Raw genomic sequence first — 27277 nt, 5'->3', positions numbered from 1 at the left:
CACATACTAGGGGCGGGGTGCAAAGTGGTCAGGAGGTGGATACAAGTGGCTACATGTAACTTACCCAGATTAGTCAGTCATTCACTGGGTGAGCACAGGAGTTAATTTGCATCAAATTGGGATTCTATGGGGGCCAAAATCAAGTGCAGTCCACACTGAAGTCAGTGGCAGCTTAACTGAAGGTGAATTTGGCCCTAAGAGCAATGGCAAAAATCCCAACAGACAAAGCAGGGCTTTCCAATCCATTAATTGGATTTCCTGTAACAGCCTCCTCCCCTCTCCACCCTAGTTATGCTGCATTTGTTTTCCACACACTGAATGCGAGTGATACGACTGTCACTTGCACCCAACATGCATGTCACACCATTGTTTATACCAGTGCTGAATCTGGCCTGGAGATCTGCAGGAGCTATGCTAGTTTTTAGACTCTGCTTACTCAAAAGTTGGGGTTTTTTGCAGTCAGAGGCTGAGATGGATACCTTATTTTGTGTGCATATCAACAAGGGATATATTGGGGGAGAAGAGTTGCAATGGCTGGGTTTGTTTTCTATTAAGTGCTGACAAAGATATTGGGATTCTTGAGACTAATTTTTTTCTCCCTGGTAACGACTCCTGCCTTCAGATGTGCATGTGGCTTTCAACACAAGCCATGTGAGAGCATCTTTGGGCAGAATTTGGCCTCTACTAGTTTGCAGATTTTCATCTCTCTAGAAAACCCACCTCACTTGGCCTGGTACCTGCAGACAGACCAACACACACACACACACACAAACTTCTCACTGAGAGGGGAGAAGTAAAGGAGATCGCTTTCATTTTTAGGCCACCACATTTAGACCTTCCTTCAAACCCCTCCTCTAAGTCTAGCTAGGCTGTGATGCCTCCAGAAGACTGCCATTTGATCATGGCTAGGCAGGGGGTGAGCAGCAATTCCAGCTACTGATTGCAGCTATATGAAACCAAACTATGCACAGAATTAGTCCACATGACCAAATCCTATTAATATTAATTCACTTCTCCCCCCATTCCTCTCCTCTGCCCATCCATTTGCCTTGTGCACCTGTTCTGTCTGGTCTTTGAGAATGTAGGCTGTTTGGGATAGGAACTGTATTTATGACGTTTGTAAAGTAATCAACACAGTGAGCCCATGACTTGGTTGAGGCCTCCAGGTACTACCTAGAACATGAATAAATTAGTCTATAGTAGTAAAGGAATGAATATTAAAAATTGGTTAGTGTCCAATGCTTGCCTAAAAACCACCACCGAGGACTCCTGGAGGATGGCAGAGTGAAGAGATACATGTGACCAGGAGAGGAAGTATGGCAGGGATGCAACAATCTGACCAATCAAATACCACTTAGGCAACTAAGCCCAACTTGCATGAAGTGGAGCCATTTGCAAACCCCATCCTGGTCAATGCAGAGTCTTGTCTTTGAGCAAGGTGGAGTGCCATGATAGACCGGGACACGTGGCCTTTGTGCACTACAATGCCATAGGCTCAGGGGCCATACCTGCCATGCTCTACAAACTTGTAGGACTCCCAAGATAGCCACTTTGTTCAGAAGAAACTCAGGATAGAGAGAGAGAAGGGGGTGGGGGGAAATCAGAGGAGAAGCAGAGAAATACGGATATCCTGAACTGATCTGTTCAGGTGGTTCTGCACAGTTGCCCCATAAGGCCATTTGCCAAGTTCATCTGCTTTTTATTTATTTTGGGGGTGGAGGGAAGAAGAGAAATACTTTAGTGTTCTTTGTGAGGGGATAAAATGCAATGCCAGCTGCTTAACCCTTGTGAGCATCTCTATAAGAAACAGGTTAGTAAATAGATTTTGGTTTCAAGCTTCCAAGAGGCTTCTATTAAGGAATGTTTGAATGACTGGACACCGGGGGAATCCTTAATCTTTTCTCTGCAGTGAAGTGCCATCTCCAGTAATACATGTATTTCACAGTTTCCATCCTCAATGGTCACTTTGGATAACAAACAGGTGGCCATGCTCACAGAGCCCATAGTCATAGCATTCAGTTGGCTACCACAGAGGCTTCAAAGTGTAAGTTTCCTTTTCAACAAAGTTTGTTAAATCAAGTAGGTCAGCCTTGTCCGTGGGAGGAAAGAGTCCTTTCTGACCACGGCTGGGGCAAAGACCAACCAATGAAGCTTTTATACAGACTAAATGGCAAAGTCCCTAAAATAATTTTGCCAGATTAGAAGACACTGTGTGGGATCAACTAGATCAGTGAATGCAAGTTCTACTTGAGAAGTGCAGCAGACAACTTCTCCAGGAAAAGTCCCAAGTTCTCATCTGTAGAATAAAGCCTCTTATAAATTACTTTTACTGACCTCAGTGAGACAAACCTCTAGCTGCTCCACAGACACATGGAATGAAACCCTACATTGGAGGAATAAAATGTATTGTTTTTGGCCAAGGCTTGGAGTTTTTTGAACTAGCTGATGGAATAAAACCAACTGATTTGTGAAGAATTATATAATTCATTATAAATATCAAAGGAGCAGAGGTTTTTTGGGGAGAGAATTCATATTTAAGAATGTAAAACATTCTAATGCAAGGACCAGTTATGGAACAATGAAAACCAGTGTTAGCACTATTTTAATAAAGTCATACCCACTGTGCTGAAGTCCATCCATGCAGCATCATGGGACCTGCTCCATGTGCCCCTTAAGATAATACATGGTAGAATGAATCAGCCTCTGCTGTGTCTTCACAAACAAAAGGAAAAAGGGAAGAATCACAGAGGAATGCTAGAGAAGGCAAAGAGTGCATTGCTTCTGGGAATCTACACCAATCCAAGCATCTGCCTGGTCTATAGAAACTAACGACTGGTAGAGGATTGCATTAGATGCTTAGACCTTCTCTCACTAATGAGTAGGACAGGAAACTCTGCTTTTCACTTTAGACACATAAGACACTTCCTCCCAGCCTTTGACCTTAGGAGAAAGTACAGTGTCCTCCTCCCCTGAGAATTATGCAGCAAAGAGGAGTTTGAGAGAGACTCCATATTCTTCTGTATTAGAAGATACTTACATTAACACAGCTTTCACTTGCTGCAGAAGAGTAGGAGAGCATTTCCATACAGAAAACACTTCACAATGGAAGGAGGCCTGTTTTGAGCTCCATCCACCTGTACTGTCCCTTTCTCCTGAACATGTCTGTCTGACCACGTTCCCAATTATAGCTTCTAACTCTGCTCCTGCAAGCCCATTCCTCATGTTCGTTATCTGCTACATGAAGATGTTTCTCATGAACTCCCTTGCAGTGTGGTCTAGCTGTTTGACCAGGGGAGCGAGTAACCGGTCACCCCCACAAATTCCCAAGCCAAGATGAACAGGCACTTTGTGGTTTTCTCATCCATTTGCACAGTCATCCCCCAGGAACATCATGGTTTCAAAGTGTGATGCCATAAGAACAGCACCCACCCAGCAGATTTCCCCCAGAGTTGGGGACGTTTATATCTGAATCTAACGTTCCCAGAGTTCAGATTCAGGTCCATCCTAGTACAGTTTCACTGGGCATTCAATCAGTGAAGTCTCCTCGGCTCTTGATCCTGCAGCGTGTAGTGCACACTAGCCCTTTCACAGCACCAGTACAATTGGTTGGGAACGTGCAGCTTAGAGGAAGGGGGACGGAGACAAGAGGGAGAGAATTTCCGAGTGCACGTGACCCCTAATGTCCTTTGTTGACTTCACCTCTTCCTTCCCCAGTCCTATTCACAGAAGTGCAATAGAGTCAGATCCCATCCTCTGGCAGTGACAATATCTCCTTTAAGGGTTAGAGCCCATAATGAGCCCCCTTTTCTCTTTAGGGCTATTCTTTTTGAGGTCTATATATTTTGAAATGCTGATATACAGGTAGGTTGTAAAGCCGAGACACTTAGAAGGTTAGAACATAAGATGGCCTCCCTCCACTTGACATACAAAAAGCCCCAAAACGCATTGTCTGAACTAAATACTGATTTTAAATGGTATTTTCTTCTCAGTGGCATGCTGAATACGAACAAGGAATTAAACAAAACAAAAAACCCCCACACAAACAATTTAGTACCTGTAACATCCTTCCTTGGAGTCTCAGAGACTCTGGACATCCAAACTTCAAAAGTCCAAGAAGAGGGCAGCAGTAAAATAAAAAGAGTAATTAGAAAAACAAGCAAGCAGTTTCATAGCTCTGCATAGAGGAGCAATAAGAGTTAAAATAGCTTTGAAAAAGAAAGGTTAAAAACCAGTCTGACAAGAAATTGAAGGCCACTGAAGAAAAGTTGATGGTGATTAAGCTATTATCCGAGTCACAGCAATTCATAGGTTTAGGTGAATTACTGACATTTATAAAGTTTCACACGTGTTCATACTGGTCAGATGACTAGATCCACACAAGTCAAAAAAGGTTCACATGCAAACTTTCCTGTTCATTCCAAATATTGAAATCCAGGCATAATTACACTGTGGGAAACCCTAGCTGAGTTACATGGAGCGTAAGTCAGGGAACTTCTTGACCCATTAGGCCTCAGTCCTGCAAAGAAAGGTAACTCATGCTCCATGGAAAGAGTTTAAGCAGCTTAAAGAAGAAATGCATTTCAAGCAGGCATTGAACAAAAGCATCAAGCATTAGTGAGTGAATTGACAGTAAAAGCCCAGTAAATCAGTAAAAGGATTGTCTGGCAACAAGGTCAGATTTATGCCCTATTTCAGAGGGAAGAAATATTGCGCTTTAGGATGCTGGAAACAGTCAAGAGTCTTTCAAAATATGCCTTTTGGGTTTGGGGACATTGGAAGTTTTTTTAAAAATCAGCAGCTCTGCTCCTTGACCAGACAGTTGTTTAAGCAAGTTTGAGAGTGTAGACATGGCCAGCCAGAACTAGCGTCTCGGACAGAAACGCTGCCCCCATTGGAGGTAGGCAGGAAAAGCAAATAGCTTTGAGAAAAATTTCTTGATATAAATGAACCAAATTCATCCCTGATTTCTTAAAATAAGATCTTGCGAGGGACTTAACATGACTTATAATAGTTCCAGAATGCCACACAAAGGAATATGTGGAATTCCTTGGGCTATATTCTGGCACACAATGTAATGCTAAGAACAGTTTTGACTCCATCAGTCTCATAGCAGCAAGACACCACTTGGAGACAAAAACCAATACACATTAGGGGATTTATTTGTGACTGGCTGTTATTTGGAGTCACAGGACAATATTCTTTGAATAGGCATTTGGTCCCTAGACTGTGCTGGCAATTCACCAGTTACACAATGCACAGCGGAAGAAGTCACTTTCAACGGGTTCTCCAACTGAAAATATAAAAAGTCAAAAACAGTGTTATGGAAGTGCAATGTATTAAATTAGGCTAAGGCTCTCAAAATCTCAGCACTCCCACTGAAGTAGGTACATTAGCTTCACTGTGTGGAGAAAGACACTAAGGCATAAAGAGTTTTATGGAAATTGCTAGGGTCAACAGGTTTTCAGCAGAGGGCCATTGACTCTGGAACTCACTTTCCCATTTGGCCCAACAGAACAAGAGAGTCTACCCTTCACAGCAGAGTGTGATGCCTTTAGAGACCGTAAGACTCCATAGCTGGGGCACGAGACTGGGGAGTGACGTTCTGGATTTGCTATTGATTCTTTGAGTGGCCATGGACAAGTCATGTTGTTGCTCAGTGCCTCAGTTTCCCCATTTATAAAATGGAAGTAACAAAACTTTGAAACTCAAAGTGCTTTAAGATCTACAAATGGGAGGTGCTATTGAGTGTAACAACTAAATACCAGTTGTATATTCAAGCTTTTGCCTGGGGAGTTGACGGGGGTGTGTGTGCGTGAGAGATTGTCTTAATTACTAGTTTGTGCATATACATCCAGTGATATTAAGATGCCTAGATACATCAAAACCTATTACCATATGCAGGTTACTCTGGACATACAGACACAGGTGACAGAATTTTAAGTAAAGCAACAAAATTATTTCATCCAAAGAGGCAGGGGAGGGCAGAAGAGAAGGGAATTTCAAACAAAGTTTGCACTGAGCCAAGCCAACACTGGAAACTAAAACAGCTGAAGATGAAAAATATTTGTAATAAGGAAATGACTATCATGGTCTTACAGTTATATTGGAGCTACGTGCTCCAGCAGAGCTAACTTAATGGGAGCCACTTGGTGGCTCTTGTACATGAGCACCACCAGTTCAGAAGTAACTCTTGGTACTTAACCAAGCTTTTCATGCAGTCGGATAGCACCCTACGCTTATTTGATGTAGGATAGCTTTTTAGAATAAAAGCAACTTTTCCCTCTTGGCTCCAGCGGCTGATCCAAGACTGACTACAAGAAAGAACTGAAGGAGAAATTCGGTTTCTTGGATTCCCACGCATCAAAAAAATTAAAATAAAAGTTTTAAAAAAAAAAAGGATCAGCACTTCCTTGGCATTACAGAGCTCGACAGCAGCTAGAAACAAATCCGAGTGCTGCTAAAGGAGGAGACAGCTAGCATATTTCAGCTGCTCTAATGCTAAGCAGATGTGTTGCGCCAAACTGCCTGCTTGGGGATTTTTTTTTTTTTTTTAAATTCCAAGATGCTTAAGGCTCTAATTGCTCCCAGCTTCTAAACCTCCCCCCAAAAACAACAACAAAAATAGCAAAGACCACATGCAGCCTCACAAGGAGAGTGTTGGGGAGGCAGAAGCTGGAGAGTTCTGCAACTGTGCCAGCAAAACAAAAGCCATAACAAACAGCCCAGGGTTTCCCTTTAGGGCAGAGTTTTACTGGAATTGTGCACTGGGCTTGTCGTCAATTTCAAATGAGACTGGTAATGGTAAATGAACAACCCCCTCAGTTCCTTCCCTCTGCTTCCCTTCCATTACGTTGCTGAAAGCCAGTTAGGCACCCATGACTTAGAGAGAACCATCAATTGGAAGAGAAGTTAAAGTTGCCTGCTAATGCAAGCCACTCCTAATACATTTGGGGCCTGATCCTGTTCCCCATCCTATTCCTTGGGATTTCTGCTGCAATTTCAAATGGGGTCAAGCCTTTAAAAAAAAAATTTATGGGCTTGGTTTCCTTAAGAACAAAGCGACGGAGCGGAGCGGCTTGTGAGTAGCATTAGGAAAGATTCCCCTTCAGTTCACAGATGTATTTCACAGAACTAGCAGGGAAACAGGAGAGGCACGTCTCTGCTGGAGACGGCTGCTGAGCGCCAGCCCGATTCAAACTGCTGCCTTGGCCGACGGACAGGTCAGCTCTGCCTTCTCAGGTGCAGAATGGCAAGGAGTGGGGAGAGAGAAGATGCTCATAAGATTTAAACAAACTAGTTGCCATGGCAGATTGAAAGACAGCAGCGGATTTTATTCCGAGTTCACCAGAAGCCTTCTTGATGCCTTTCAGGCGGGCTTTTCTGTTTCTTCTACTGGTGGTGGGGGAGGAGGAACGGGCTGAGACTCCTGGGTTATGACCCTTTAAGCTTACAATATACAGCCCAATTGGTCTCATTTCAATAGAGCTAGTCTGTTAGCTCGGTCTTGCCAGGTGTCGTCAAATAAATTAATGCTACATTCACATGACTTTCTGCAAAAGCCAGAGAATATCTGAAGCATTAGAGAGGGGCCTAACTGCAGGGATGAGCCACCAACCTGAACTTTCCTAAAGTCCTGGGGGCGTTTGGGTGATTGCTTGTTACTGGTTGTGTTGCAGTAGTTTCTAGGAGCCCTAGTTGTGGGCCAGGGACATGTTTGGACAGCACCTAGCTGCAAGCACGACAAATAAAAAAAACGACAACCCATCCCCCAAAGACTTTACAACCTAATCTGAAGATTTCTATGTTGTTTGGCACACAGTGGAAGGCAACAGGTTTTGATTGCTCTCGAGGAAACATAAGGCCACCCATTAGTAGACCCAGAGCTCCCATAGGGAGTCTCCCATCTCATCCATGATTTTTCTGCTGGACTACAAAGAATGCCAATTCATAGAATATCAGGGTTGGAAGGGACCCCAGAAGGTCATCTAGTCCAACCCCCTGCTCGAAGCAGGACCAATTCCCAGTTAAATCATCCCAGCCAGGGCTTTGTCAAGCCTGACCTTAAAAACCTCTAAGGAAGGAGATTCTACCACCTCCCTAGGTAACACATTCCAGTGTTTCACCACCCTCTTAGTGAAAAAGTTTTTCCTAATATCCAACCTAAACCTCCCCCACTGCAACTTGAGACCATTACTCCTCGTTCTGTCATCTGCTACCATTGAGAACAGTCTAGAGCCATCCTCTTTGGAACCCCCTTTCAGGTAGTTGAAAGCAGCTATCAAATCCCCCCTCATTCTTCTCTTCTGCAGGCTAAACAATCCCAGCTCCCTCAGCCTCTCCTCATAACTCATGTGTTCCAGTCCCCTAATCATTTTTGTTGCCCTTCGCTGGACTCTCTCCAATTTATCCACATCCTTCTTGAAGTGTGGGGCCCAAAACTGGACACAGTACTCCAGATGAGGCCTCACCAATGTCGAATAGAGGGGAACGATCACATCCCTCGATCTGCTCGCTATGCCCCTACTTATACATCCCAAAATGCCATTGGTCTTCTTGGCAACAAGGGCACACTGCTGACTCATATCCAGCTTCTCGTCCACTGTCACCCCTAGGTCCTTTTCCGCAGAACTGCTGCCTAGCCATTCGGTCCCTAGTCTGTAGCTGTGCATTGGGTTCTTCCGTCCTAAGTGCAGGACCCTGCACTTATCCTTATTGAACCTCATCAGATTCCTTTTGGCCCAATCTTCCAATTGGTCTAGGTCCTTCTGTATCCTATCCCTCCCCTCCAGCGTATCTACCACTCCTCCCAGTTTAGTATCATCCGCAAATTTGCTGAGAGTGCAATCCACACCATCCTCCAGATCATTTATGAAGATATTGAATAAAACCGGCCCCAGGACCGACCCTTGGGGCACTCCACTTGATACCAGCTGCCAACTAGACATGGAGCCATTGATCACTACCCGTTGAGCCCGACAATCTAGCCAGCTTTCTACCCACCTTATAGTGCATTCATCCAGCCCATACTTCCTTAACTTGCTGACAAGAATTCAGCACCTAAAATTAAGAATTAAGAATTCATCTTAATTCAAATTAAGATGGTGCAACGTCGGCTCTCCCTATCGCTGGACAAAGCTGAGGCTGACAGCACTTCATACAGTAAGGTCTCTTTGAAGCAGCACCTAAAATCTCCAAAGAGGAGCCCCAACCAATCATCTCTTGCTGTATGGATAGCAGCCATGTCAGGAGACCATCGGTAGGGATAAAAGCTGAGGAAGACAGGAGTAATCTCAGCGCGCATTCTGGGAGTCAATCCACTGAAGGGCCACAGACAAAGCAACAGGTGGAATAAGGAAACTCATTTGCACTCTTTTTCCTGCTCATCATTAGCTGTTCCAGGGTTTCTTAGTGCTGTAAGCAGCAGCAAACAGCCGTTCTCAACATGCAGCATACCAGCACTATAATTTTCCTGTACTGAATTTCAACAAGAGAGTCCGACTGCCAGAGATCTTCACATTAAAGGGCCTATTATCCTTTTAACACTGGAGCCAAAAGGTAAATCCCCTACATGTCACTGGAGTTTAAAGATCTTCGCACATGCACAATTATTAATAGACTAGAAATGCCCATCATGAAGCCCTGCCCCCAAAAACACCAACAAGGAATATTAGGGCGGCCTTGCCATTGACAAGTTGCACACCCAAAGTCAGGCAGGGGAAGAATCAGCATGAGTATCCCCTGCTGAGTAAGTACATACAAGTAAACTTAAGGGCAAGTGCTGGCATTTGGAAATTGAGAAGGGGCAAGCACCAACAATTCCTAGCCAATGGTGTGTTCTAAGCAGGCCTAAACCTGCTCCCATTGAAATCAGTGATGAGAAAAGTTCCTGGACTTCAGAAGATCAATAGTAGATGTTCAGACCATGGGGCAATAGCATCCCAGTTGCAAGCACATCCATTCATTCCAATACCAGTTACCTTCCCAGCATCCCTCCTACACATACCCCATCATTGTTAGTTTGTTTTAATTTGAGGGTATAAGTTGAACCAAAAAATGACTAACTTCCTACAGAAGGCGGCTGTACACAGGCCATTAGTGTTATGTACCACTTGAGCCAGGAAAGCTTCATTGGTAGTCTAGCAGCCGGCAGTGATCCTTCATAAACCTGCAACTGATCCAAACCTGGCCACTCCTTCTGCTCGGTCACTTCTTTGTGTGTTATCAGATAGTACTAGCAGAACAAAAGAAATCAGCAAGAACTGACTGAAGCTACTAAGATGGACTAATTTTCAGGAAACTATTACATTAGATGCTCACAGCAGGGAGACGAGAAAAAATAAAGGTCAGGAGACAACACTGTTCAAAACATGAACTTTGTAGCTCAGGCCCATTTCTACTCAAGTTAGACTTTGTAACTGAAAGTGGGTATACCAAGTCCAACCCCAATAGAGCATCTCCTGGCCAGCTTCACCCTGATGTCCATATTTTCAGCAATAATTATTGTTTGCCTCCAAGTTGTTCACAAAAGGATACAGAAAACCCGTTAACATGGGCACTAAGACAGATTCTCTTGCAGGGTCTGAAACCCAGGTCTACATAATGTCAAGACAGGTGGACTAAGGACAAGCAAAAAACAAGATTTAATCTGATTTTGAACCTACTTGAACACTATGGGTTCAGGAGTTTTAGTCAAGTGTCATTAGGGTTGTGCTCTACTTGAGAGATGGGGCGGGGGGGAAGGGGGGAAAAAAGAAATAAAGAACAGGAGAAAAGCTAGGAATATAGGGATTTAAAAACAAATCAAAACCAAAGCACACCATGTTGACCAAACTAATTACACCATTTATATCACATTAACCAATGAGATCTCTTTTTCTGAGCAGAGATTTATACCAGACAAGTTTTCTACCACCTCTTTGTTCAGTGTTTGCAGCGTCCTGGTGTCCAGCTGGAGCGCCTCCCCCACAGCACAAATAAGGGTCTTTTCTTTTTTAAATACACAAACTTCCATTGGCAAGGAAAATTCATTTGCCACCCTACTCTACATGTGATAAAGCCAATGCATTGCATTTAGTCCTTTCTGCTGCATGAACAATGGCAATGCAAGTGTCTAAAAGCCATCCTCAGCAGTACAGGCACATGCATGTTTTTAGAGAGCTTCTTTAAAAGAGGGACATTAAACTTCCAGCAGGTGAGTGAGAGTAAGGGCAGGTCTACACCGCACACATGCACGCTCAGCCAGAGCGAATACTTAAAGAAGCGGCATGGCCAGGCTGCTGCCCCTGCTACTGCTGCCAGGCTGCTATTTTTAGGCTCTAGCTTGAACTGGCTGGTGCATGTACGTCTATCCAAGCTGGAATGACACTTCCCAGCTGCTGTGTAGACACAGCCATATGCTTTTGTTTTGTAGGGTTTCAGAATTCTCTTTTGTCCTATTCTAATGAAACAAGAGTCTAGTGTATAAAAAAAAAGGGGGGGGGGGAATATAGTGGTTTAAAGCACATATATGCCCTTCAAAAAATAAAAAAATAAAGACAGGATCTGACAAAAAAACCCACCCCCAAAACCCCAACTTATTTAAATAAAGGAAAGGCCTACTGATGGCTATGCTAGCCTTCCAACTGTAATCTACTGAAGAACAGAGCCCAGCAGTCCTAAACCAGTAAGCAGACTCTAAAAAACTAACAAACTACTGACACACTATATCACTAATCAATTAGTCAGATTTTTAATTGAGACATAGTCTTGCTGATGAAACATCAGGCAAACCTTGGTCAAAGTAATTTTGTATTACTCATTACAGGAATGCTACATTTTGGTCTTTTATTTACTGAGTTTAGCCTTGTCTCAAATAGGTTGTGCTGGGATCATTTGTTACTCTGGTCTACAAGCATCTTTTGTTCTTAATACACAATATAGATTTTGTTGCAAGAAGCGAGACCAGAACTCCCAACAATATGATTATTTGTATTGTCCAGCCAAAAGCGCATCTGTCCTCCTCAAACAGTAGCCTGCTATCTTGTAAAACACTGGTTCCCCCCGCTTCACCCCCACCCCCACATCTGATTGCAGACCGGTTTCAAATAACTTCCACTTGCCACGTAAACTGAACTGCCTAGTGTATATTAGACCCACACACAAACAGCTTGGAAAAATATTCACATCTGGCTTTCACATGACCAAAGCGTGCCTCAGAAATTCATTATCTGTGTAGCAAACTCTTACAAGGAAGAAACCCGCAACCAAAATATCCCTACCAGAAAGTCTAAACGAAGACATGGAGCAAGAGCAGATCATGTGCTCTACATACTGTAGAAAAGGAAGCACAGCCCTAGTTTAACATCTGTATTTTAGTGACCATGTTCAGTTACTGTCTTCACTGAGAAATCAAGCTGCACATTAAAGGAAATTAAGACCTAAATATTTGCTTTTAGGCTTGATTTGCATTGTGCACTTTGTGTGTAATCCTAAAGAGACCATCCTAATCCAATTTGAGAAACTGGAAAATCTGCAGGATTATGTTGTTTTTGTCTGGTCACCTTAAATCACAAGTAGCTGTCTGACAACAGTGAGTATGGGCTCCCCTCTCCATATGGTTGCTATATTATGCTAGTGTGCATTCAGATTCAAGGGCATTAATAATGTTGCCATTTTAGGGTCCAAGTGGTGAGGCTGATTTTTAAAAAGAGAATCTGGATAACTTTATGGCTATCAGTATCATTGACAGCTATGCAAGCTAAGAGGAAATAGCATTAATCTGGGGGAAATGCCCATCCCTTGCCAAGGAGGAGAAGGCAATGCCAGCTCTATAGCTTTGCACAACAGAGCAGGTGTATTTGGAGAGGTTTGTGTCTCTCCCTCTGGAGAGCTAGGTGTTGATAACTGCAGAAAGATGGAGTACAAGGGCCAATGTTCCGACCTGGGGCAGTAACACTTGTATTATGAAAAAGTGCAAACACTAAGGGTGTCTATACTGCAAAGACAGACCCATGGGAGTGAGTCTCAGAGCCCAGTTCAACTGACTTGGACTCCCACTACAGGGCTAAAAATGGCAGTGTAGATGTTTGGGCCTGAGCTTTGGCTCTGAAACCTAGTGGGGGAGGAGGTGGGTCTCAGAGCCCAGGCTCCAGGCTGAGCCCAAAGTCTACACTGCTACTTTGAGCCCCATAGCCAAAGCCTGCATCAGTGGGCCTGGACCCTCACTGGTGCAGGCTTTTTTGGTAGTGTAGACATATCCATAGACAGACAAGCCAACCTTATTTTCCACTGCCCCTTGAATGAACAGCCACACTTTACATCTCTCCCAGCTCAGACCCAGCACAGCCTGGATTCAGGCTAGGTCGTGGGGTAAGAACAGCTTTAGTGGCATTGACAGATGAGCTCTTGTAGCCAGTGAATAGAGGACAGCCATCCATCCATGTTCCTCCTCCTGGGTCCCTCTGCAGCATTTGACACTGATGAGCATGAGATATTGCTCATATGCAAGATATGAGGGAACTGGGATTGTTTAGTCTACGGAAGAGAAGAATGAGGGGGGATTTGATAGCTGCTTTCAACTACCTGAGAGGTAGTTCCAGAGAGGATGGTTCTAGACTATTCTCAGTGGTGGAAGAGGACAGGACAAGGAGTAATGGTCTCAAGTTGCAATGGGGGAGGTTTAGGTTGGATATTAGGAAAAACTCTCTCACTAGGAGGGTGGTGAAACACTGGAATGCGTTACCTAGGGAGGTGGTGGAATCTCCTTCCTTAGAAGTTTTTAAGGTCAGGCTTGACAAAGCCCTGGCTGGGATGATTTAGTTGGGGATGGGTCCTGCTTTTGAGCAGGGGGTTGGACTAGATGACCTCCTGAGGTCCCTTCCAACCCTGATATTCTATGATTGCCATCTCATGCGAGGCAGGGGCCCAGGGAAAGACCATGAAAGTGGTCCTTCCTGGAGGGACATACCCAAAGAGTAGCAATGGGAAGCTCCACCTCTGCCACTTCTCCCCACCCCTCACTTATGAAATTCCACAAGGATCAATTCTCTTTGGTCCTATTCAGCATCTACATGCAGCCATTAGTTGAACTAGTAAGAGGACAAGGACCTCAAGTGCCAGCAATATGCAGATGACACACAGCTCTACCCATCTTCACCATATACGCACAACCAAGCCACTACCACCAAGACGACCCAGTGTTTGGGTGAGATCAGCTCAGGGATGAGCAGCAGGTTGAATCTGAGCGAGACAGATATCGGTGGGCAGAGGAAAGCACTATGAAGAATTTCACAGCCACAGTGCAGTCTCCTTTAGTGGGTGTGTTCTTCCAACAATCAGAGGTGAAAGTAAGCTGGTACGCTCCGGCATGGCATACCGGCAAGAGCCGGTGCGCTGTACCAGGACCGGCTTTCCCAGAGAGCAATTTAAAGTCTTGGGGTAGCGGCGGCGGGGCTCCGGAGGGGATTTAAAAGGGCTGGCGCGGTAGCGGCTGCCGGAGCCCCAAACCCTTTAAATCTCTGCCGAAGCCCTGCTGCCGAAGCCCTGGGGTGGCGGCAGGACTCCAGCGGGGATTTAAAGGGCCCCGGAGCTCCAGCCCCCGCTACCACCCTGGGGCCCTTTAAATCCCCACCTGAACCCTGGGGTAGCAGCAGCGGGGGTCCAGAGGGGATTTAAAAGGGCCGGGGCGGTAGCAGCAGCTGGAGCCCCGGGGCCCTTTAAATGCCTGATGGAGCCCAGCCGCCGCTACCCCAGGGCTCGGGCAGCAGGGCTCAGGTGGGGATTTAAAGGGCTCGGGGCTCCGGCAGCTGCTACCACAGGGGAGCCCCAGGCCCTTTAAAGGTTTAAAGGGCGCAGGGATTTAAGGCCATGCCTCTTCTGGCTGAGGCCATGCCCCCTGCTCAGGACTCCGGTGTACCAGTAAGTCCTTTAACTTACTTTCACCCCGTCTTCAATCCATCTGCAGTTTGAGAGCGCACCTGGATTTCTCATTCGCAATGCTGTCTGCTCTCTAAGGCTGACAAGACTCTTATCTAACCAGGCAGACAGTGACCCAATGTCTGTTGCATGTACGCCTTTGACACCTCCCTTCTGGACTACAGCAAAGAAAGCTTTCTGCTCATATCTATCTCAGCTCTTAGGAAATTCCAGCCAGTACAGAAGGATATAGTACTTCTCATGGGCAACTGCAAGAACATCAAACCTCCCCTTGTCTATGGGAAGCCAACAAAGGGAGTCAAGATCAAGGTTTTAGTCCTTATCCTAAAGGAACTGTGGACTATATAGACATACCCCACAGCAGGGAGCGTTCCAGCCTGGGTCAATAGACTCAGGGTCACAGTACTGCACTAAGAACAGCTGCATAAACATTTCAGCTCAAGAGAGGTGGACCTCAGAACTATTTTTAGTGCAATAGTGCAACCCTGAGTCTGCCAACCCAGGCTGGGAGGCTCACTGCTGCTGACTGTGCAGATGTACCCTCAGTGGCTTGGGCCCAGGAGAGCTGAAGAAACATCTAAAGCTCCAGGATTGAGTTGGTGGTAGAGAACTCTGCTCTTCTGGTACAATGGAACTTTCCACCATGAAGGATAAAGCTAGTCTGTGCGGGAGGCAGAACTTTCCAAGACTGTGGAACAAACTGAAAAAATGAAGAGCCATCACGAACCTCAGTGCTTTCTGCTCAAAATGCTTGTCATATTTCAATACACACAGAATACTGTAGACAAAAAAGAAAAATATCCCATACCACTCACACAAATTCTCCCTGTGGAGAGAGGATCAGAGAAACAAGAAGTCATGGGTCAGATGTTAGTCACATGAAGAACAGCTCTGGGTGGCTCAAAAGCTCATCTCTCTCACCAACAGAAGTTAGTCCAATAAAAGTTATTACCTCACACACCTGGTCTCGCTAATATCCTGGAACCAACACGGCTACAACTGTAGCGCATACAGATGCTCATCACATCACTCGATGCTCAGTAGGAAGGCACTCAAGACACTATGTAAGAATTTATGGTCTTATGACGCAAGAACTTGCTACTCTTGTCTCCACTAGTTTAGATAGGATTCCTAAGGGAGCACCATGGACAAGTTGGCATGAAGTTGAAGCTTTCTTTCTAAACAGATCCATGGAGTTTGAAGCTCTCCGCAACAGCGTCTCTCACTGGTATCCAAGCACTAAGTCTGCATTCCATGATTCCTCCATCCCACTCCCTGAGCCTCTCTCATTTCACACACCTTTTCACTCCTCAGACAGGAGAAGGACTAGCTGCAGAAGAACCTGGTTGCCTAGAATTGTTCTCTTTACTGTGCACAGTTCAGTCAACGGGGACAGACATTTACTTTGTCTTAGTCCCCAACTCCTCCCACCAGTGAAATGGAAAAACCCATGGAGTAAGGGCCACCCAGGAGAAGATAGTGATCCTGGGTAGTCAGCAGGCCACAGACTGTGTCAGGAGCAAACTAAAGTGGCATGAAATAAAAGATATCCTATCAGTGCCTGTGTTTTCAGTAGCCTCAGGCAGATGGCCAAAACATCTCATTTAACCAAGTAGTTTAAAATCTGGTATACAAGAAGGATCAGTTTCCCTGCACCGAATTACTGCAGACAGGACTCTGAATGTGCCAGTTTGCTTAAATAGATCCACATCTCCACTGAACAGTAGTAATGCAGATCACACACTGAGTGCACTAAGACTGAATAGACTGCCTGAAATTCTTCCTCCTAAAGCCACAATGCTCCAACATTGCAAACTCAGACTTAGTAGGGCATTCACTGTAAATTGCGGAAGGAGGGTCACTCATTGTACTACTCAGAAAGTTTGTACTGCAGAATTTGAAACCAAGGGCCTGAGGACAATATTGAGCAGTTCTATAGAGGATCTGCCCTGGCCAGGACAGCTGTACCAGAAACCGGAAACCTGAAGAACAAGTTGAACTTAAGACACAAACTCACCTATTCTGTTAAAGGTTCTCTGAGACCAAGAATTTTTCTGTGATTAACAAAGGTCTTAGACAGAGAACCTCAAATGACAGGGTGCATAAAACTCTTGCTGATTTCAATGAAAGTTAGGCACCTACATCCAGTTGAGATCTGAGCCTCAGCGTTTGATGCCAATAGATGCGGAACACCTGAGACAGGCCAAGCACCCTCAGATCCCATTGGCAATCACAGTCTTGCAGTACCAAGCAAATATTGCTCAACCCAACTAGTTTTTGTATGTTGCTGTGCTATCTGGCACGGGTTGTGCACACTTTCAAATCCCTTCTCTCATTAATTCCTTGCCTGCCGCACTATTTTTAAAATAAAGAGAAACACTTGGACAAAAATATTCTGGCAGCGCCTGCTGGATTTTGTTATTAATTCCATACAGTGATTACAATGGCTACATGTAGCCAAGGAGCTAATCCTAGGATAAATTATTTCTTCACAACATTCAAAAATTACTGGAACAAGTCAGATCAACAACTGAAGAGCAAGTTAGGAAATTCCATTTGACAAGACTGAGCAGCCCATCTATCCTCACTGACCCAGACCAAATGGCACACCATGAATTCCAGCCCACCATCTCTCTTTCTGCATTAAGAAAAGGAGTACTTGTGGCACCTTAGAGACTAACCAATTTATTTGAGCATGAGCTTTCGTGAGCTACAGCTCACTTCATCGGATGCATACCATGGAAACTGCAGCAGACTTTATATATACACAGAGAATATGAAACAATACCTCCTCCCACCCCACTGTCCTGCTGGTAATAGCTTATCTAAAGTGATCAGGTTGGGCCATTTCCAGCACAAATCCAGGTTCTCACCCTCCACCCCCACACACAAATTCACTCTCCTGCTGGTGATAGCCCATCCAAAGTGACAACTCTTTACACAATGTGCATGATAATCAAGTTGGGCCATTTCCTGCACAAATCCAGGTTCTCTCACCCCCTCACCCCCCTCCCAACAACCACACACACAAACTCACTCTCCTGCTGGTAATAGCTCATCCAAACTGACCACTCTGCAAGTTTAAATCCAAGTTAAACCAGAACATCTGGGGGGGGGGGGAGGAAAAAACAAGAGGAAATAGCCACTCCCAGTCTCTATTTAAGCCTAAATTAATAGTATCCAATTTGCAAATGAATTCCAATTCAGCAGTTTCTCGCTGGAGTCTGGATTTGAGAAACTGCTGAATTGGAATTCATTTGCAAATTGGATACTATTAATTTAGGCTTAAATAGAGACTGGGAGTGGCTAAGTCATTATGCAAGGTAGCCTATTTCCTCTTGTTTTTTCCTCCCCCCCCCCCCCCCCAGATGTTCTGGTTTAACTTGGATTTAAACTTGGAGAGTGGTCAGTTTGGATGAGCTATTACCAGCAGGAGAGTGAGTTTGTGTGTGTGGTTGTTGGGAGGGAGGTGAGAGAACCTGGATTTGTGCAGGAAATGGCCCAACTTGATTATCATGCACATTGTGTAAAGAGTTGTCACTTTGGATGGGCTATCACCAGCAGGAGAGTGAATTTGTGTGGGGGGGGTGGAGGGTGAGAAAACCTGGATTTGTGCTGGAAATGGCCCACCTGATGATCACTTTAGATAAGCTATTACCAGCAGGACAGTGGGGTTGGAGGAGGCATTGTTTCATATTCTCTGTGTATATATAAAGTCTGCTGCAGTTTCCACGGTATGCATCCGATGAAGTGAGCTGTAGCTCACGAAAGCTCATGCTCAAATAAATTGGTTAGTCTCTAAGGTGCCACAAGTCCTCCTTTTCTTTTTGCGAATACAGACTAACACGGCTGTTACTCTGAAACCTGTCTTTCTGCATTGTTTTCCCACAACATAGGGAAGACAGGCAGTCATTGTGCACACGTGTTTTATGGAGACACAAAAGTGAGCATGTGCTTGAGGCTGCAGTGATCCATGTCACAGGCTGCAGAAGTCTTGGAGAGATTAAAACACAAAGCCAGAGCTACATGGTCCTGGGACACTGATGCATCCTCAAGCAGATTTCAGCCTACAAAATATTTTCTATTTTTGCTATTTTAGGTGTTTCAATTCTCAAATTCACCTGTTTAGCCTGAAACACTCCTCTCCAATGGGAGAGGTTCCCCCCACCCCGAACAAGGGAAGGGGAAAGTTTGAGACAGTGAAAGGAGGGGGAGTAGCAGAGCAAGACTGAGGGCAGCTCTACACTTCAAATGCTGCCGCTGTAGTGCTACAGGGAAGAGATTACCTATGCCGATGGAAGAGCTTCTCCCACTGACGTAAGTACTTCACCGCCAAGAGGTGGTAGCTATATAGGCGGGAAAATACTCCTGTTGATTTAGCACTGTCTACACTGGGAGTTAGGTCAGTGTAACTGCGTTGCTCGGGGTGTGGATTTTTCCTATCCTTGAGCAATGTGAATAGACCAACTTAATTGCCTAGTGTAGACTTGGCCTTCAGTTTTGCTTTTAAAAACTCTAACTCCCTCTTTCTCCTCCCACATCAGACTTTAGTAGTGATCCTCAATTTTTTAACCTATCATTTACAAAGGAAATTGCATTTGATTAAGAGGTAGATGTTTCAGATGATTCCTGGTCTAGATGTATTCACTGGTAGGGCTGACCATCCTGATGGGAAGACCTAAATCCCAGACCCAGGGAAGACCGATACTTATCTGTGTTTCATCCACTCTAATCAACTTTCTGATGGGACTCTTTAGAGAAACCTAAGATGCAATTTAGCAAGTATTAGATCATTTAGAGCTGTCCCAGTTAGGACAGCAATAAAAGATATAGGCTATCAACAATGAACTATGATGGGATAATCCTATTAGTAATAGTCCTAAGTGCCAGCCCTGTTCAAGATCCTATCAAGGGAGCAGCACCCATAAGAACAAAGGAAGTTGGACATCAATCTATACTGAGACTCCATGACTACAAACTGATCATTCCCATGTAAAGATCACAAGGATAGCAAGCTAGGGCTAGACTCAACTTCAACTCTAAACAAAACAGTTTTCCACTACACGAGCTAAAAGGAGAGCTCCAGTGTAGCAAAACCCTTATCCCTACTGTGCATCAGCTACTATGTACGGACTATAGGACAACTTCACTCACACAGCCATCTCAGTCCCTTTGTGGATCTTTGGTTTGTAACAGCGATGAAGGATTAAGCACAGAAATGTTAGCCTACTACAATCATATTCTCCATACCATCACCCAAAGCCCTCAAAGAGAACAATTCAAATAGGAGTCAAGAACCTCTCACTAAAGAGATTTTATAGAACAGAAGATGGAGAAGAGGTGCGTGAGAGAGGAATGGAAAAAAGTTTCCCCATGGATGTTATTTATACCTATTACCCCTAACAGGAAGAAGATATCCTGAGAGGAGTTTCATTTAAAAAAAAAAAAGAACCACCCAAAACTCAATTCTAGTGGAGCAAGTGCTTAACTGTCAGCAAGTGGCAGTTGAGAAACACTAGAAGTTAGATTAAGTCCATAGAACACATATGCCGGGGTGGCCAAACTTACTGACCCGCCGAGCCACATATGACAATCCTCAGAAGTTTAAGAGCTGGGGCACACCTGACAGGGCTTGGGGTTTCAGCCCCACTCCTGCTGAAGCTCTGTGCCCTGGCAGACATGCCCTGTGGGGCTGAAGCCCTGAGACCCCCCGCCCCATCCTGCTGGGTAGACGCCCCTCCCTCACCACCCCGCTGCAAGCAGAGGTCCCAAGCTTCCCTCCACCCCAGACCCAGTCTGGTAGGTGAAGAAGGGGAGGTGCGCACGTGGAGGAGGAATATGTTGATGGCAAGGTTCTCAGGCTCCATCCACAAACCTAGATCAGAAATTCCACACAAAACCAAACAAGGCATTAAAGTGTTATTACACTGATTTCATTAGTTTTTCCAAGTAGACACCTCATTTCAAGCAACAGGGGTAAAATGCTCACAGCTATTGTTTTCGAGCCATCTGCAGCCAGGTGAATAAACATTAGGATTAATTTACAACCATTTTGAAATTAAAGTCAATTTAGAACACTCATGATTTAAATTGGGCTTTTTAAATTCATGTCAAAAGTTCTATGTACATATGGATAGTCTTAAATTGCTAGAGCGGATGTTACATACTTGTTTCTTTCATTTCCTAATTGTAAATAAAGTTTATACAGCAAGTTATTTATTTATAAGTTTCACACTTGAAATGCTCACCCGTACTGAAAGAGAAGTCCAAAGCATCAATACCCTTATTGTAACAGCATCAGAGACAGACAGATAAAAATTTATAAGCAAACTGCTATATTCACAGCCAACACCCATCTCATCCTAAAGAATGTTTTTTAAAATCCTGTCTGCCTACCAAAAAACACAAAACACCAACAGAAACAAAAAACTTCCTCTGCTTTCTTGAGCTTTATCCTCAAAAACACCCAAACAAAAAAACCCTACAACACAACTTTGCATGACTGATGCAGCCATAAATATTTGTCTCTCCTAACATAAGTGACATCTTGAACCATGATACTAGGATAGAAATGAACCCTATAAAAACAGACTGCGTTCAAACCTACTGTGTGATCCCAAACAGCTAGGACTAATTGCTGAGCAAGCAGCAGGTTAACCAACTACACTTTCAGGGAACTTGCCAAAGTTTTATGGCCAAATGGAGTCTTCATTATGGAACGACTCAGAGGTTCATGCCAGCTTCCTCCTGCCCCTAGCCACCGATTATGCCAGGATCCAGATGCTTTTGTTATGAGGCTTGGACAGCCCAACAACAGCTTCTGGCATGAGGCAAGCAAGAGGAAAAGGGCAGGACCAGCTTACCCTAGGAATCTCAAATTTCTTTTTCTTAGCTTACTCACCACCATAGGGAACTGATGTGCCCTACAAATGCTTTAAATCACTTTAACCCTTCGCATACCGGCTCATCCTAAGCAGTTTCACAGTGCACAGATGAGAAATTGCAGGGTTTGGATAATGCGTTAATCTAATTTGCTGTGTGTAATGTTGTGTGCAAATAGCCAGTAACAGATTTAAAATGCTATCCTTACTTTGCTTCAGAAAAAAAGCCAAACAGGACACCTGCATAGAACCGGTGCCTGTTTGAATGATAATGGATGTCAGCTGCTTCTCTCATACTTGGGAATATGGAAATTTGGATGTACAAAGGAATTCCTTCCCCTTTTGCCTCATAGGGCCTTGGGAGAGACCTAATAGGGATCATCCATTATGAACACATGGGATGTGCCCACCTGTTCCATTCCTTGAAGTTGCATTGGTGCCCTTTAGGCACTGATTGATGACAGTCCTTCAAGGCTGCTATAGTTTAGTGACAGCTAATTCCTCCCAACCGAACAGTTCAGAAGCAATTTATTGCACCTGATATTCTGCAAAATAGGCATGCATATCCCAAATAAGAGCAAAGGTTACTAGTTTAGGTCTAAAGAAAAGGAGTACTTGTGGCACCTTAGAGACTAACCAATTTATTTGAGCATAAGCTTGTGAGAGCTACAGCTCACTTCATCGGATGCATTCAGTCTGGATCAGCAGTTCTCAAACTGTGGGTCAGGACCCCAAAGTGTGTCACAATCCCATTTTAATGGGGTCACCAGGACTGCTTAGACTTGCTGGGGCCTGGGGCCAAAGTCGAAACCTGAGTCCCACCATCCAGGGCGGAAGCCCAAGCCCCACTGCCTGAGGTCAAAGCCAAACCCTAAGGGCTTCATCCCCGGGAAATGGTGCTCAGGTAGCAGGCCCTGTCTGGGCCTGAAGCCCTTAGGCTTTGATTTTGGCCTCCAAGCCCAGGGTGGTGGGACTCAAGCTTTGGCTTTGACCTACCCCCATCCCCGCTCCCAGGACAATGGGGCCTTAGGCAGGCTCAGGATTCAGTCCCCACTCCTGGGGTCGTGTAGTAATTTTTGTTGTCAGAAGGGGGTCAGAGAGCAATGAAGTTTGCATGATCCAGACCAGGGGTTCTCAATCAGATTCATGCAGGCAGGTCTCTGTCTGTACAGAACCGTAATGACTTCAGTGGCGTTCCAGCCATGCAGATCTGATGGCAGGATTGGAGCATATGTAATGGACCCTGTTTGGGGCAAGGACTGCCTTTCAGTTCTGTCTTTATATAGCGTCTAGCACAATGGGATTCTGGTCATTGACAGGTCCCTAGGTGCTTCCATAATAAAATAACAAATAGTGATAATAAAGCCACACACTAGGCATGTAGCTCAAAAAACAGACAGCGTCAACATAAAAGTCACTTTCTTGCTCTCCTGTACCAGTGCAAAGAAGCTGCATGTCAGTTCAGAACACCACAGACACACATTTAAAGCCAGTGTCTGAAAATTAAGAGCTGGGCAAACATTCATTCATTAAGTTCTGAACCCATCCAATCTCCCTTCCCTGCCCTCCCCCTCAAAGTGTGGGCTGATTTGGGGTCTGAATAATGAGCATGTGTTTGAAAAAGGAAGCGGCAGTCAGTGGTGTCTCCAGGCATTCAGAGAATTCCTATTGTGTCTTCCATACTTGTATCAGTGCTCCCAATGCAACAGTTGCAGAATTCCAGCGGGACCACACTGTGCATAAGTTAATATTCATGGCTAAAAGCCTTTTTACAGCACACCATCTAGTCAAGCCTCAAGACTTGTTTACTGTTCATTTTTTGCTGGAGGGCTGTTTATATTTTTTTACTCCATGCTGTGGGAGGGATATGTGCTTTTTGCACTTATTGGGAAGAGCTGCTTTTTAAATGCATGTTTTTAAGCAGTTTTGTCATCTTAAAGAATTTGGCCACATATGCAATAAAAACTATTTTTATTTGACCTATTATCTGTTCAAATGTTGTTGTGAGGTGTGCCTTTAGGAAAGAATGTAATTGCAAGCTAAACAATTCTCTCACTAGCTGTATCTTTTAGCCAGTTCATGAGGTTAGTTGAGTTAGCTCAAGTGACCACAAGTTGTAATATTCAGTCTCCGTTCCATAATATTTAACTCTGAAAATACAGTTTACCAATTTGTTTTAAAGTGGTGAGGGACAAAGGTTAGAGCGAAAATTTCCTCAACTTCGTAAAGAGATTTAATGTGGAGATTAAAACTTTAAAAAACAAAGCCGTCAAAAGACCCCACACAGTTATTTTTAATCATTCATTATTTTGAGGATACTATATTCAGACGGAGTCTGATGATCATACTTTATTTGTAATTAAGTCAACATGTCAGAGTGGGTTCGTATGAGCATTTTACCTCGTTTTGTTGTTCTTAATATGAAGAACCCAATTCATTCCAAACGCCAAGAAAGTTAAACCAGTTTGTTCTAACAGATTTGCACACTATCAATCCAAATGCAGTACATTAAATTGATGCCATATGAGTGCCCAGATCTCTTGCGCCTTGGGAGAGCTGTCTGGACAGTGCTCTCAGCCACATGAAAAGGGGAAAACGGAGCATTTTTGTGCCACCCTTGGCCACAGAGACATTTGCCAGAAAGTGGTACCTCCTCAACTATGGTGTAGCAATAAAAAGGGAATCCCAGAACGTTGCCAAACCCCAACATCAAAAAGCATCAACCAATATCATACACCAGAATCAATAGGACGCACTGAAGCAAAGGGCCAACAAGCGATGCTATCATACCCCCTGGGGAGCTTAGTACCAAAAGGTGGGAGCTGGGTAATGAGAGTGAGAGAAGGTGAAACACACAGACACAGAATTCAAAGCTCTGACTGGACAGGGACTCAGGAGAGCGTCAACTCATTGGCATCCTATTTGTGGCTCCCCAAAGAAGGGGTAAGGTGGAAATGGTAGCTGAAGTTACAGGGTACGTTGGTCCTACTGCTCGGTTTCCTCTTTGAGCTCGCAGCAACCAGCCCGGACCTCCATTCCCAAGCGGCAGGATGGGAGAAGGAGAGGGGTTTTCTAACTACCTACCCAATTGTTAGTAAGGAGGAGTATCATTCCCTTTGTATAATCTGGTAAACTGAGGCAGAGGGTCAAACTCCTCCCTAGTGTAAGTAATGACAGAATTACACCAAGGAGGAGGAGTGTAGCTCAAGGAAAAAGGCCTAGATCAGTGGTTTTCAACTTTTCACCCAAATGGAGATGCAGACCACTTTGGAAATCTTAGACAGTCTGCAGATCTCCAGGGGTCCGTGGACCACATGCTGAAAGCCACTGGCCTCGATCAAAGATATTTGGGAACCTAATTCCAATTGATTTCAATAGGAGTTAGGCACCGGACCTAAGTGACATGCTTGAGGTCACACAGCAAGTCAGTGTGACATTTAGAACAGAAACAAGTAGACTCCTAGGCTGTGAAACCTCAAGGTTAGGAGTCTAGAACTCCTGGCTTCTGCCACTAATAGTCAGATGTATCAAGGACCCACTTTAAAAATAAAAACAAAGTCTCTGCAAAATTTAATTGTTCACAGGCATGCTTTAATTGGGGCTTTTTAAGACAAGGCCCTTTCTCAGTGTTCAAAACACACAAGCTGCAGTTGCTCTTTAGTTCACAAAGAAGCGTTCACTTTAACTGAATATGGATAATGCAGGCATGGCCAACACCTATGAAATGAAAGTGGCACAGCAAGGCTTGCCCCAGACTCCTCGTGTTCGTGTTCGTATTAATACAGAGGCTTGCTGAGGGCTTTTAAACAACTTCTTAATTGTGACTTCTTTTTTTGAAGAGATCTATCAAAATTTAGGTTTTGTAAGACAAGCTTGTGAACAATGAAGCTCAAAAGAAGCATTTCCTTGGTTAATGAGCAATGGAAACGCTTATCGTAAACAATTCTTCTTTTGTAAGATTGGCAACCCAAACATTGCAGCATTGGGTTAGGGCACGAAGTGAAACAGACTAGCTAAAGAAAATAATTCCCTCCAATCTATGAGAAATGCAGTGTGAAGCGACAGCAAAAAGTGACCGGTACATTGGATATGTTCTAATCTAAAAATGTAAAAAATTAAACCTGGAATTTCAACCCGAGTGTCACTTTTGCGGGGTGGGGAAGGGAGAGAAACAAAAACAAAACACCACAGCATGTCCTGGAGTGCCTTAATCTTTGCCATATACGTTTATGTTTTATGGAAGTCTGAAAGAGACCAGAGTTACAAGATAAAGTATGTATCTTAACATATCATCTAGTGATCTCAACTTGGGCCTGTGAGCTAGGAATGCAAGGTTTGGACCCCAGTTTTAACACTAACTAGATGGGGAAATCCAAGGCTACCGATAAAGGGAGAATGCCATTTACTACCCTACTTCCTAAGGTGTAAAGAGAATTGACTGGCCCACTTAAATCACATGGTTAATATTGTTGCTAAAAGGGGCGTTGAATGTAATAATTTTATTCCAGAGTGGGAGAGGTTTTCAGATACAATATAATCCAGATACAGTTTTTGTAGAGGGCTAGAATGATAAACTGCCACACGCATGCTATGATTTATGACAGCAAGCCAGTACCTCACTGGTTCCACCATAAGCATAAGGTATCGCTTAATTCCCTAGCAGGGATTCTAACTAACACTTCCATCCTAGGCCTGTGTAGGCAACAGGCTGGCAGTTTCACACAGCACTATCAGTGAATCCATAGGACAGCAGAGCCAGGTGGCAGCAGCCCATTAGTGTATTAGCTTACTGCAGAAGGGCAGCATAAATCATTCATAATTTAACTGACCCATCAATCCAAGCAATGCCATTCTCTGAGAAGAGAGTGTGACCTTTTTTACTCCCAAGGGGTCTGCATGGTAGGTAGGGAACTTGGAACTACCATAATACCACTTTGGGGGGGGGGGGGGTGGAAAGGCCACACCCAGAACAACATTTCCAGAAGTAACTATTGATTTGGGGTGCCTAGTTTGAGATACGTTACACTTGATATTTTCAGTAGTATTGTGCACTCAGAACTCCCTGCAGATGCTCAGAAGCTCCGAAGCCAGGCCTACCACCTCCAGTTTAGGGCAATCAAATTGAGAAACCCCTAATTATAGGTCACTTTTGAAAAACTGTCTGGAAAAAATATCACTGCAGGCCATAAGGAAGGGAGAGACAGAGAACTGGATTTATATTAGGCTAGGTAATAACTTTTATTGGATCATAGAATCATAGAATATCAGGGTTGGAAGGGACCCCTGAAGGTCATCTAGTCCAACCCCCCGCTCGAAGCAGGACCAATTCCCAGTTAAATCATCCCAGCCAGGGCTTTGTCAAGCCTGACCTTAAAAACCTCTAAGGAAGGAGATTCTACCACCTCCCTAGGTAACGCATTCCAGTGTTTCACCACCCTCTTAGTGAAAAAGTTTTTCCTAATATCCAATCTAAACCTCCCCCA

At 44.3% G+C, this 27277-nt stretch overlaps 1 protein-coding gene across 6 annotated transcripts in view; it reads right to left on the bottom strand.

Moving 5' to 3' along the window:
- The window catches only part of SH3PXD2A (SH3 and PX domains 2A), a 383399-nt gene that overhangs the window by 108142 nt on the left and 247980 nt on the right, over window positions 1-27277 (bottom strand). For 3 of the 6 annotated variants that reach the window (XM_084634157.1, XM_084634156.1, XM_084634159.1), the window contains one exon: window positions 4055-4099. The exons of the other annotated variants lie outside the window; for them this stretch is intronic. In XM_084634157.1, the coding sequence (XP_084490283.1) occupies window positions 4055-4099 (45 nt within the window). The remainder of the gene's footprint in view (window positions 1-4054; window positions 4100-27277) is intronic. 6 annotated transcript variants of the gene reach the window in all.

Source organism: Lepidochelys olivacea, assembly GCF_965140295.1.
Source record: "Lepidochelys olivacea isolate rLepOli2 genome assembly, chromosome: 7".
Classification (NCBI taxonomy): Eukaryota; Metazoa; Chordata; order Testudines; family Cheloniidae; genus Lepidochelys; species Lepidochelys olivacea.
This window is presented reverse-complemented; position numbering and strand designations above follow the sequence as displayed.